General features: G+C 40.0%; 1 protein-coding gene across 1 annotated transcript in view; it reads right to left on the bottom strand.

The window, feature by feature from the left end:
- Positions 1–14194, bottom strand: part of PCNX2 (pecanex 2) — a 151507-nt gene that overhangs the window by 25008 nt on the left and 112305 nt on the right. Inside the window, exons 24-26 of the mRNA XM_065680265.1 lie at positions 14073–14131; positions 11600–11815; positions 1000–1253 (exon numbers count right to left, since the gene is read on the bottom strand). Coding sequence (XP_065536337.1) covers positions 1000–1253; positions 11600–11815; positions 14073–14131 — 529 coding nt within the window. The remainder of the gene's footprint in view (positions 1–999; positions 1254–11599; positions 11816–14072; positions 14132–14194) is intronic.

The raw sequence follows: 14194 nt of genomic DNA, 5'->3' as shown, positions 1-14194 counted from the left end.
AAACAAGCAGGTTGGTTACCAGGCCGTACTGCCTGTAAAATTATTTATGAAATCCCAGTCTGCATTTTACAAAGCAGTCGACTCCATGATCAAAGCAGTGAGGCAACGATCTTGGTTTTACTGCATTGGCTCACTTGCAAAAAAAAGGTGATCAATTTATTTACAACAGGTCTCTAGAAGCTGGACAGGATTTTTACAGCTGTAGAGATGTAAGTAGGAAGGAGATGTCAGCAATGGTTGGGAGCTTTAGTGACTGGCCCTGTGGCAGTACCAGTGGGATAGGAGGCAGCATTTGGCTCTTGTTGATTCAGTAGAATACAATGAAGCTCAGCAATGTTTTCATTTGCTGGACTGGAAACCATCTGGTAAAGGATGAAGATCTCATGCTAGATTTTAAGGTTCAATTATTTTGACAAATAATGTCTGTGTGATCACTGTGATCTTAATAACAGCACAAATATAGAAGTGATGTAAATGAATTACTGTTTAACCAGTGGAATAAACCAAGATGTGTTGTGGTATATATGTAAAACAGCAGGTAAGAAGGGGGTTTGCACTATTATAAAGTACATTTGAGAAACAGCTCTTCAGAGGTTTCCCAAGAACGTTATGCTTGTTGTTCTTTTCTGGTTTTGCCAGAAAAAACAGTGGAAAGGCCAAGTCAAGAAGAAATAACAAACTTGTCAGTGAAGTTTTGCTTTGTAAGGATGCTTCCTCTGACTTTATCGCTAGAGGATGTTAACTCACCTTCTTGATTTCTGCTTAAGCATGCCTGCGATTTTCTGTACTAACTGTAAGTATAAGCTGTCAGAATCAAAAGTAGCAAAGGGAGATATGAATTAATTATCCCCATCTAACATCAAGTCAGTCTGACTGCCAGTAGTGCAATAAATATAAAGCAAAAAACTTCAAATGCTCTTTCTTCTGTAGACAGCCAAAGAGTTCTTTCAGTTTTACAAACCCGCCTAGGAATAAAGTACACTTTGCCAAGGAGTTTACCTTTATATAGTATCTGATAAGTATTCTCCGCAGATCGAACACTTGCAGCATTGTCGCAGCGTTGTTATCAATGATGCTATATCCTTCCAGGATGTACTGGGTTCGTGTTATTTCCCATGTCAGCCATCGGAGGTTAAAGGCTGCATTACATGACAACAAGTGGGGCAAGTGCCCCGGCTTACAACAGCAGCAGCCTTCATTGTCTTCATCTCCTTCTGTTATAGCTTCCACTTCTCTCTGCTGGCAATATGTCCCTTGGCAGTGAGAAAAAGAGAGTATGCTGCCAGTTATTGGGGGAGGAGGAAACAAAGGACTTCTTCCAAACTGAAAAAGTACAACTGAAGGCTCTATGCATTTAGCCAAATCTAACAGAAAGAGCTGTGGCAAGATATTAGATGTGCCAATTGATCTGTGGGCAGTAGCAAATAAAGAGCTGTATATTATTTATTTACTATCACCTATAAAAGCCAAAAGGGCCTGACCTAATGTTCTAGGTGTTCAGTTCTGATCTGAGCTAACCTACAGAGCACAGCTTCTCACCAGTAATCAACACTCAAGAATCCTGCTCCATCAGGCACATTGAGCGAATTGACCCAAGTCTCAGTCTCCTTCTTCAAGTAATATACAGGATGCAAACAAAGATCTTGCAGTGTGTCAGAGCACTTGTAAAATCTGGGGTTTAGCAAACTATCTTGCAAAGCAGGTTCCAAAATTAACATCCACCCTCTCCCACCGCAGTAAAAGCTACTCCAGATCAAACATCTATAATGAATAGTACTAATGTCAGTATATCATGAAGACAGAGCAGCTTTTTAATTAGCCTATTGCACAGGCTTCACATCAAAATAGAGTAAATCTTTCTGAAAAAGAGATGTTAACTGAAAAAGAAGTCCTGAGGCAGATGCAGAAACAGTAACAGATCCGCATTTCTAGCCTGTGCTGTGCACACTAGATGGTCAAGCTGAGCCCTTTGGGATTTGAAGTCTATGAATATGGTTTCTACACCACGTAGAGCACTGCAAATCAGAACCAAGGTGGACACCCACGCAACCTCCCCACACTCCCCTGTTCTCTAAATATGTGAGTTCTATGTTCTTGATGTATGGGTCTTTTAAATTTACTCTCTGTGGGCTGTTGCAGAAGTCATTCTCCACTGAATTTACACATAAACCATCTTTCAAGGCCATTCCTATGATGCAAGTTACACATACGTCTCACATGGGACTTCTGCCAAAGTTTCAGTATCACCCCACAAGAGAGCTGGCTCTATCAGCTTCCAAATGGTCTCAAGAGGAGAGGAAGGTGCTAGACACTGTGCTGCAGTTCAACAGCTATGAACTCCCCGCCAGGACCAACAGACCTGTTCTGTTGTGTCACTGTAAATGGGAGAATAATTCAGTTATATTTGTCGTCTGAATGTTGGACCAAGAAAGAACAGTGTCAGCTCCAATTCCCTGCAGTTTGCCAGCACCCTGAAAGAAAGCCTGAAGCAAGGCAGCATCCCAAAGGCAGCTTTCTGTGGAGCGTGATGACAGCCCTTGATTGTCTATCCTGGTCCAATCACAACTGTCTGGTCAACAACCTGTGGACTTTACGTTTGTACCAATTGAAGTAGTACTCAGCATATGCCTTTCTCGGGACTAAGAAAGCCTTTTAAAATACAACTAAATATGCTGAAGTATTGGTTATCACTTTCTCTTTTTTGTCTGTACACTTTCTAAAATGTATCCACATCAAGCAAAAACATACAAGAAAAAAAAGAAGAACAGAAAGATCTGAAGGAAATGTGTGAGAAAATGCAGGATTGTAGCCCTAAGAAACGTGTGTGGGGGGGAAAGATTCAGTATATTCTAGTGTTCTCCATTGAGTTTTCTGAGTGAAAATTTATACTGTGCATGCAGTGTTGTTCACACACTGATGCATATTCCTCCTTGGACTTCAGGGGTGTACAATATTACAAATTATTAAATGCCTTCAACTCACTCAAATATAAACATCTCTACTTTCAACATCGCCACAAAGTACAAAACATGACCTATCAAGCTGACATTCCCAGTTGGTCTGGACATGAACTGGACTGCTTCTGCTACGTATTTCACAGATTTCTACATGAATTAACACTTACTGCTCAACAGCAAACAAGCAGCAACTGCTCTGGGTCAGTGGATGCTTTGCTGAAGTTAAGTCAAAATACATCTTACTCAAACAGGGAAAGGCATATTCCTTTGTATGCAGCTTGAAAATGACTATTTCACGCTGGTGCTGTTACTATTGCTGTTATGTTTATTTTTGAAAGCTTAAAGGTCTCTCAGTACGAAACTGAATTTAACAGAAGATACAACTTCGACACAGGTTCTAAATTAAGTATTGCCAAATGTTTATAAGTGATGAAAAACACAAGCCTAATAAACAGTTGCCACTGAACCCCTTCCAGCTAAGGGAATTAGAGCTGGCTTTGCTCAGCCGATGTAACTCTAGTCTTAAATCAATCTTTTCTTCTTTTGGTATGGAAATACAGCATTTCATTCCTACGGGATGCTGGTTGTTTCTATGTGCTCTCTGTCTTATCTCTATTAATAAATATGAAATATTATTAATGCAGATTCTGTAATTACTAGTTTTCTTAAGCCACATATTTTGCAAAATATGGTGCCTAATGAGACTGGCAAGCAAATAATAGGTGAATTTAAGAGATTCTCAATGTTTGAGGGAAGCTGTCATCACATGCATAGCAAACAGAAGAAGATGCCAAACAATTATCTGCATTCTCAGCTAATTCAACAGGTAAAAATATCTGCAACTCATCTTTGCTAGGTAATTTTAATCAACTAAAGTTAAAATCATACTTCAGTGGGCACAATCAGTGTTGAACGTGGCAAGCATTCTAACTGGGACTGTGTTATTACAAAAGCTTTGGGAACCAACCAAAGGAGCTCATGTGGTCATTTTGCAGATTTATTCCAAAGCATGAAATCAGGGCTGTGGTCTTCAACATCTGGCAAACAGGCACTAACTTAACAAAAGTTGTTTGATGGACTTGGGTACTACCACCTTGGGGATTTGGTGTCTTGACTGCTTGCACAGCCTCTGGGGTATCCCTGTTAAGTTTAAAGGTGCAATCTGAACCATGGCCAGTGCTCTGACAAAACACCAAATCCCTATCCCTGTCATTATGCTGCTGATGAGCATTTCCAACCCTATCCCTGTCATCATGCTGCTGATGAGCATTTCCAAGTGACATCTAGTAAAAGGACTCAAGTCTGCAACGACAAAACGCAGGCTTGATGCTCAAGTTCATGTTGGTTCCCTCCCAATTCTTGCAGTCTAGAAAGACTGCCAGTAGCTTTCATCTGTAATTGAGCCTTACTTTAATTCAGAACGCACTGGCTGGATTTCAGTGCCACAGATTTGCATGTTACTGAGAAATTTCATTTTACCAGCGCCTGCATCAGTCCTTTTTGGTCCATTATTCTAGACACTGGTACTGCAGACACTAAGAGCATGTGCTCAGCTTTATGCATTGAGCCAAAAGATGTAAGTCACAATAAGTGAAGTTAAGCATTTGTGTATATCTTTTACAGAAGGATGACTCTAAACTTTTATGCATATGTTGTAAGTTGATGATTTCAATTACAATTTTTATATTGCTTCTCAAAAAAATTATCAAGTTCAAGCAACTCTGGCGGAATTATTCATCAAAACCAAAAAGCAGGGAGCGGAACATGCACTTCAGTTCTGCAATATAATTAACTGTAGTACCATTAAATATTAAAATATAGGAAAATGTTTTCTCTGGTAATTAGTCATCCTAAAATCTGAGGGAAAACATTTTTTTACGTTTATTTCTGCAGTAGAAAGAAAACAAGCTCTTCCACTTCACTCAAACTTAGTGATTCACTGTGACCCTTGTGAGTATAGAGACCGATTCATTTGTAAGATATCTAACACTGGAGGGTTGCCAAAAACCCATCAATGCAAAAACATGTGCCAGCTGAACAAAGCAAGGTCAATCTATGTGAGCTCAAGAGAAAATCAGGGTGAGAACTTGGAGCTTTTTCTATTTTCCTGACACATCAGGATTTGAGGACTGACTTGTGCTCTGCCAGAATGAGCTGACCTAAATGGAAATGAGAAAATTGAAACTATAGACTGCAATCTCACTTCAAGAGGATACATGAAATAAACCTAAATTAATGACCCGGCCTTCTAAAATTTAAGGCTGAAATCATAGGGTGCTTTTAAATTCAATTTTGAAAATTCAGTGAGTGAAAGGAAGAGCATTTCTTATTTTTGAAGGGCCCGTAACATAACATACTTCTAGAAGCTATTTTAACTTTCATAAAACACTAGAGTTTAACAGCACATCCAGAACGGGAACTAATTATTTTGGCTAAGGTAGCAATAGGTTGAGCACTAAGGATCACTGACAATCATAAACAAGTAGGCTACAAACGTATATAGAAAGGGCTCATAGGACTAATGAACTGACCCCACCCCACAGATGTTAAAAAGATCATAAATCACTCTCCTGCACTGGGCACTTCAAGCTTAAAATGCTGTGACACCAACAGTCAGGTTTGGATTTGGGTATTTAACTAGGTGTTAAACCAGAGTAATGGAGCTGGATACAGACATGGGAACCATAAAGATGGACTGAAACCCAGGGTAAACTCCTTTTGTAGACCGTACAGAGGTCTCATCACTGACGACTCCACAAAAATGCCTGGTTGCTCACCATTTTTCTGGCAAAATCACGCACACCAGTATTTTAGAAATAAATGCATTACAGTGGAAATATCTGACTCTGCTCCACCAAGTTCTGCTGCAAATCCGGGTAGTCCCAAATTCTGATGCATAAGGCTCTTTCTCACCCAACACTTCTCTGCTCAGGCTAGCAACCTAATAATCAGTAGACTATCACCGAGAAGAAGCACAAAAAGCATAATCACAGCCATTGAAAGGACATCCTCTCCTGAAACAAGCAACAAAGAACAATAAGAAACACAGAACAACACTTCAAAGAGGAGCAAAGTGAGTTCCCAAATGGAAACTCATGAACCCCAGAACTGGACACAATCTGGAAACCAGCAACTGTTTTGGCTCCTTCCTTGTGGAATTGGGATTAAGAAGAGTAAATTACAGGCTCTGATAGTTTCAGGTTGTTTCAAACAAATATCTCAGAACTTAAAAACCAGTATCAATTTCTCAAAGATCAAAGCTATTATAAAACTGTGCTTTGGTTTTCAGCTCCTTCAGGTGCTTGGATGCCTGAAAAATGGTCTGTTTTTTAAACCAGATCAGTTACTCTACTAACAGGCATCCCCTCCCCTCAGAAATCTTCCATTTTCTTGGTCCACAGGGGCACATCATGGAAGCCCAGGTGGAAGAAAGCATTTTCTAAGGATGTTGATTGTTAAACTTGCAGCTACCAAATACCATGAAAACCTTTCATGTCACCTATTTCAGAGTGCAAAGCAAGATGCAACATTTTATTTCTGGCAAAAACGTTTCTCAATAAAAAGGTTGCAGTGCGTCCAACAACATTTTCCTTCCTTCCAAAAGTCTTCTCCAGTGTACCCATATAAAATTTTGGAAGGGAGGAAAGTGAAAAAAGATATCAAACATTTAGTCTACTCTTTGTTACAGAAACTATTCTAAGCCTATTTGAAATTCCTAAGTGGCTTCTACTGTTGGAGCATCATTACACATCTAGAAAGATTTCCTGCATACAACACATTATTCTCTTCCCTGTTCCATGCCAATTCTCCCAACTAAATCACCAAGATTAAAGAAAACCCTCTGTACTCCTTCTGTTCTTGCCTCTAATATTGCTGAGCATTGTGTCTCTCAGCCTTTGTTATTCCCCATGAACAACCTACTTTTTGGTTTTTAACCTTCTCTCCAAAGAGATGTGTTAAAAATAGCAGCTTTTCTTTGAAATCCTTGTAATTTATCAATACCTTTTGGTCTGGTGCATACACTGAACATACTACCTCAAGTGTGGTTTTAGGAAAGACATGAAGGTGGGTACTTCTACTTCCCAACAGCAAGAATTCAATTGTAAAAGCAAAAAGCAAAGTTGCAACCACTTTTAAAATAAAGAATTCTTCTTGCTAGCGCTACAGAGCCTTCAGACAGGAAAATAAAACACCAATAAATATTCCTTATGCTGGTACTCTACATGCTATTGTAAAAAACTATGCAGCATACACATACACTGCAGAAATGAGTAACTGTCCATATTTCTCAGACATCATTATTGTGCCTGAAGCATGTACCCTAAACTGGCTGTGTTCATACACCATTTTGTGTGGGAAATAAGTTTGCTAACACAGAGAAAGCCCCACAGGCAATCCAACCCTGCTGTCACAGCTGCCTTTACTACGTACGATTACATCTGTGTCTGCTCTGGGCTTCTTTCCTTGATTCATCTAATGAAGCTCCAAGTGAAGCATGAATATTGCATGTACAACATGCAGTAACAAAAAGTGACAGCAGATATTTAGAAGTTAATTGCATGATAGAAGAATACTGGGCATGATACAGAAAAGATCTCCTCAATATTTCAGCACTGCCATTCATATGTAGTTTCTGCACATGTGTAATGCCTAACAGGATATTCTCCAAAATACACCTTATAGAGGCACAGACTAGACAGAAAATTTTTTTAAGTCTTCCTTGTTCTACAGGGAACTAGATATTTTGATATTCTTTCTGCTTGATCCCTGGTTGTGGGTTTTCCCTTTTGTTCCTTTCAAATTAAATGATACATCATGTATTTCTTCTGGCAGGCTGCTTTTAGCATACTGCTGTGGTCTAACAAAGACACTAGAGTTAAGTTACTGAAGGGCTTGATTCCCCAACACCAACGCGCAGCTACTTGAAAGTTTTCACTGCATCTGAGCTCATTACTACACTCTCTTCATTTTCAATAAAGGAGGAGTTGAGTTGGGTGTCTCCTCTCAGTGCCTGGAGGTATTGAGCCTCCCCGTGCTTGACACACAGGATGAATGACATGATGGAGGCTCATCACCTCTCTGCCTGTAGAAAGGGAGAATGAAGAACTAATTCATGCAAGGTGCTTAAATTGAACAGGACTAAAGATGGATGAGAGGAATCCAAGCTTTGCTGACTTCCTTCCGTCGGCCTGTATTTTTTTGCTCTGCCTGCAGGGTTTTGGAGGGGAGAGTGGTGGTGGTGTTCATTTAAAATCTGAGTCAAATACTTCTATTACATACAGTTAGAAAGGCATCTGGATCAGTCATTTATAATGCCAACTCCCGATTAGGCTGGCCTGCAAACTGAGGAGGCAGTACCTCCTGCTCCCAGTACACTTAAATCGGAAGACTCTATGACTCCTTCTTCAGCCACTACTGTGGCAGTATTGCTAGCACAGCTTTTCAGCTAACACAATGAGAAACACCCACAGGAAAATCCAGAGCTCCACAATGCAGATATTGTTTTTGGTTTACTCACAAACAGAACACAGTCACAGGCACAGAGAACACTGTTGTGATTCACTCATGTCCAAAGCAAACACAGACTTCCTATTTAAGGAAGAGCAGATTTTTAGGGCCCTCAATTAAAATTACTTGTTTGAAACTGAAGTCAAGCAGCCAAAGCTCAGAAATTACAGATTTCAAGTTCCTCCTCTGGCCCTTTTTTCCCTCTCTGTGGGAAACCATTCTGCGCAATGAAAAGGAATCAAGGTCCTATACGAAAAACAGTGCCTGGCCGGACAACTAAAAATAAGAATGTAAGATGCCCAAAGCAGGGGAAATGGGCATAGTGCTTAACAACTCCCTCTTGACTTTGCAAACTACCAGGTTTTTCCAGGGCAGTTGCATACTCTCTTCCCACTTGTGCAGAAAAACACCCTACTCTATTCAGCTGTACCCACACCAGCCATTTGCAAGATATGAAGTGGGGAAGAATGTGCCTGGTCTGTGCAGGAGCTAGCTATTGCTGCTGCCTGGGCACAGCCTACTCTAACTTCCTGCCCCTGCAGGCAGTGATCCTACCCAAAGGAAGGAGCAAAGAAAACCTGCCAAGGAAGAGTTTCAGCTCAATCTCAGCTTCCTTGGGACAGCCTAGTGCAGCCAGCAAACGTTGGATCTATTCACAAAGTGAAACAGCTACAGAGCTAACACTGAACACCATTAGATAACCTGCATGGAAAGGTCAATTTTCAGACCCATTTAATTACTCAGACTTTGATTTAGGGGAATCCAGAGATACCTTGATTGCAATTTTTGAACTTTGCTCTCCGATCTAAATGCAAAATGGCACTCGCCTGGTAATGAACCATCCTGGCTCAAAATCAGACCAAGTTCTTCCCAAACCACTTTGCATCAGAACTATGCCACTTGAACAACAAAACTAGTTGTTCACCATTCAGCTTCCAGTTCACTCAACCCATCTGTTAGGCTTTTTATCCAGCTAGCACATGGTTTGAGGATCCCCTTGTATTTTTTCATCTCTGTTTCCAAGATTTAGTTTTCTGGATCTATCTGGGGACGGTGATGATGGAGAGGAACCCAGAAGTAAGTGGCAACTGCATAAAGGAGAAAAAAAGTTTACAAAAGTCATGTCATTTCATTATGAAAATGAGATTTCTTTCTTCTGTGTGTTTCAGATCCTACCGTGAGCTTGTCTTAACACAAAAGGATGATCAGCAAGTATAATTTTCTAAAATTAGAATGCAAGTTAATGGAAACGTAAATGCTCCTGCCACCCCAAATCCCAACAAACCTGAACAAAATGTCAACAGTGTCCAAGGTCTGCCTCTTCTTTAACATGCATAAATCCCTCCTGAAAGTCACTTTTCAGACCTACAGAAACGAATGAACTATTTTTTTATTTCAGAGTTTCCATTAAGAATTATGGCTGTGAGCAACAGAAGAGGACCCAGAAGGGACAGGCTGCCTAAAACTGTCTTCAGCAAAAAAAGAAAAAAGCAATTATCTCAGAGATTTACTGGCCTCTGAATCCAGCTGTACTGTGACCAAGAGATTTGTACTGCCACAGTATTTAACTGTTCTTGCAGAACAATATAAATCTGCATTTGTCTGGCCTGGATTTGAAAGAAGTAATAGCAAATTCCAAATCTATCCAAAATAAGCTTTTAAGTTACTTTCTTTAAGTACCCGTGGACTCTATATGGTACTTAACCTCAGCACTTCTCTCTGACACAGCAGCAGCACAGCTCACCTTGTAGGCACACAAGAAGATAATACTTTCGCAGATGTCTTTGAAGTTGAAGAAAGCCACAAATCCACTCCTATATCATCATCATTATAAACAAGAAACTGCAAGGCTAATAAAGAAATGATTTCTCTTTCCTTTCCAGTTGCTTTTTCTTATAATCTGCCTTTTTACTGAACACATATCTCTTCAGATACTACAATACCAAGCTGTTTCAGGTTACTGTTTTCTACATAGCCTTTCTTAAGGCACAGGAGTGTTATCTTCATCCCCACCATGGAAGAAGGAAAGTGAACATCAAGCATTTACCACAACCTGTTCAACATCCTACAGGGAGCCCGTCACAGAGTCAAGATTTGAGCCCACACATGTTACTTCCTCGTCTAATCCTCCCACACCTCAGTGCATTCAAAGAGCCAGTCTGCATCCTATTTTCTCATACTTAATCTTGTTGAAAAGTCGCCTTGATTATACACTCCTCTACACACTGCCCATTGGTTGCTCAGCCCTGGAGACTGGAAAGCTGTTTATTCTGGGATTTCAAAACTCCCGTCACCTGCAATTGCAAAGTGTTATCTCTGAAAGGTTACAAATGTAAGCAGCAAACCCAGGAAGACAACATGTGTAGCATGAGCAAAATTTAAAAGCTGTTTAAAAGTTTTGTGGGTTTACTTTCATTTTTTCTTCCTAGTCAAGGGACAGCAACAGACAAAAAGGCAGGAGTATGGCACTATGAGCAACTGGCCTCACAAAAGCCACACCACAGAGGACAGGGACACAACTGCCATTCCTTAAAGAGAAGTGTCCTAACAGAGGAATATACTGAGCAGGAACAAAGCAAGGTCACTTCAACTGAAGTCAGCACTTTCTAAATAATAGAAATATGAAACCCTGATTGACTTGCTTGTCTCCTCCTGTTTTGCTGTGACAGAGAGCATCTCAGCACCGGCATCTTGCACGATGCAGGTGACTTTCCATGGGAGGAGCCTAATGATATTTGGGATTTTTCAAAGACAAGTTTTGGGTGGTTGATCAGTTTTAAGATTAACTTAATTTTTCATCATTGTGGAGGGAAAGAAATAATCTGAAAACATAACTAATCATAACTTAAAAGATCTGTGAACCAAGCAAGTAACTCAGTGTGCCTTCTTTCTGAAAGTCTTATACTGCAGAGCGTGACTCCAAATTCCTTAACATCTAGGCTTCAAAACATTGTTATTCAGACCATAATACAAAGAAGTACAGAGCTTTTAGACAAACAGACAAGTATTTGTAAAAAGAGAGAGAGAAAGGTCCTTAAACTATAAAGGTCCTGCTATGGAGTTGTGATAGATGAAAAGGTCAGACAGGGTTTGTTGCTGGTTTTGTTGTTATTTAAATCATCAAGGATCCTTACCTCGAAATTCCAGCCCTCTGAGCTGAAAGGTGACAAGGCCATTTCCAATTTCAATCAAGTGCACAAAGGCATTTAAATAATCTGATGCCAGAATAAAACAGTCTCCTGTGCTGTAGTTTCCCCAGCGGCCCAGAATCAAATCTCCACAAAGAGACTCCTGCAGAGATCTTGTCAGATGCTCATAAAAAATGGAGTTGAGATTATTGTCATCATTTCCTGCAACCAGAGCAGCACACATTTGTAAAGAACAAAATTCATAATACACTGAGCCATTCTGCATAAAAACCCACATTCTTTTTTATTCCTGCATAAAGCTTCTTCCTCTAGCTGGAGATCTTCCTCATACTTTATACAATCTGTATTTCCCAGGTGGTTTTTAGCTCTCCAGAAAACCAGGCATGAAACTTTTGTTTCATATTGAGAATAGTGTAAAGAGAGCCTTCAATTAGTGCTAAGATTTATTTCAGGCCAAATTAAATCACCTCCATATTTTACAACAGCAAGAATTTTTTAGCTCCACTGAAAGTTTGTGCAATGCTAAGTTTATGTCTACATACTGTCCTTAATTTAAGAACCCAGAAACCATCATTATTTCAGCACATAAGCTTAAATCTGACTGTTATTTCTGAGATTTTTTAAATAACTCGATCACACAGCTTTCAGGAATTTTGGTGGGATTTTTTTCTTTTCCAGGACAGGAATTTTCCTCGAAGGCTTTTCCATGAAGTATCTGTTGGCACTTAAAATGAAGATACATATTTTACAAGAGTTCTCTGACTATATCAAGAAAGACTAAAACTAGAATTGCTACCACTTCTTTAAAAGTAGTAGCTGTCCAATTACACATTGCTTGTTACCAATTCTTCACCCCATCACAGTGAGGAAGTGTCATCTCCTAAAAGTTTATGTCATTTAACTAGATTAAAAGTAGCACTTCATGACGGTGATCAATAAAAGCGAATGAACCTTTCACAAATGCTAACACAGTGCTGCATAATCTATAATGGTCTTGTTCTGTGCTTGCACTCTTTTACATAATATATACTTGACACAAGAACTGCTTTTCATTTCTGTAATGCACCAGTATCTCACCTTCAATACTTTTAAAATGCTGGTGCATTAATAGATATACACATACAAACCAACATCTTGTAGGTGTATTTCTATACACAAGCGTGCATGTGGATACACATGTACAGGTGCACATGCATATTTATGTATGTGCATATTTAGAAGCAGATCTAACATGGAGAAAAAACCCAGAGGGTGACAGGCTATAGCTTCCCCTACAAATTGCTCCTCAGTAGAAGAGAAGGAGTGAGCATGTTGCCACACTGCTTTTCATCACCAAGGCCATTATGCATCCAGCGTGGTATGGATGTACATGCAGGTGTGTATCCACATATAGACATACTCAGCTATACACCTTCCGGAGTACATTTAGTCAAAATCTAAATGAGTCATCAAATTAATCTTTTAAGCACACACACAAAGGAATGCTTTGCTTAAGCTATGGGGTGTAAAACATAATCAACTTATTAGCATATAGAACAGTGCTAAAGGTTATCGCTACCAGATGATGGAATGGCCATGGGAAACATCTTAACTCCCTGCCTTGAAATGATAAATAATGAAAGAGCATTATATATGCCTCAAACTGCTAATACCTCTCTTGCTTTCTTGGACACCCTGGATTACACCCACTTCTGCTTAAAGATGCGTATTTGTTCATGCCTTGATGTAATGGATAAAGATAAAAGGGTGTGTGTGTGTAAATAAAAATACAACAGCAATAATTACAGTGTAATCTTAAACCTCTATAATAGAAGCCCCTAATACCTCAGGGGAAACATAAATCCAGCTGCAAAACACTAAAGCAGAAGAAACCCATATATGAAACCCTAGCTTCTCCTGCTGGAATGGGGATTTGGCATGAAATACTGGTATTGATTTCCAGTGGAAAGGGCTCTGTCCCACCAGGTGCTGAAGAGCATCAGCTAAGGTAGCACACACTCTCCATGCCCTCTGTCTCCCTCAAAAATGCTCTCGCTTCCCAGTCTCACAGGAACCACTTGGTGCAGCCCAGGAAGGCGCTTTACACTGCCATGGAGCAGAGCTCATTTATTGCACTGGCACCCAGAGGAGAAGCCCACCACCCTTCTTACTTCTTTTTTTACCCTCTCCCGCAAATTTTCTAACGTCCCTTTTCCCCATCTCCAGAAAGGTTTCTCCCAGGGAAGAGGTGATAGCGGCCAGCAGTTAGGGACACCACTAACCTGCTGCTTTTTAACGAAACCTTTACTTACCAAGTCACACGACTTAAACCGGTGCTCTACTACATTTAAAACACTCTGGCTTGTTCACACAACAGTTAAATCCTTTGCATCTCTTCAGCTTACCCAGCAAAGCCTCAACAGTGTAAATAAATCACATTTTGCAAATCAAGCAACACACCCAAACTTCCAGGCCATACCTCCATCCTTTTCGATCTGAATTGCCAGTCTGGTGTTGGAATGGTCCGACCTTTTGGTGCTGGAAATAAAGACATGTTGTACAGCCAATTCTTTTTTCTTTTGTTCTTAAATAAGACTCTCC

The sequence above is a fragment of the Lathamus discolor genome, chromosome 5 (assembly GCF_037157495.1).
Source record: "Lathamus discolor isolate bLatDis1 chromosome 5, bLatDis1.hap1, whole genome shotgun sequence".
Classification (NCBI taxonomy): domain Eukaryota; kingdom Metazoa; phylum Chordata; class Aves; order Psittaciformes; family Psittacidae; genus Lathamus; species Lathamus discolor.
This window is presented reverse-complemented; position numbering and strand designations above follow the sequence as displayed.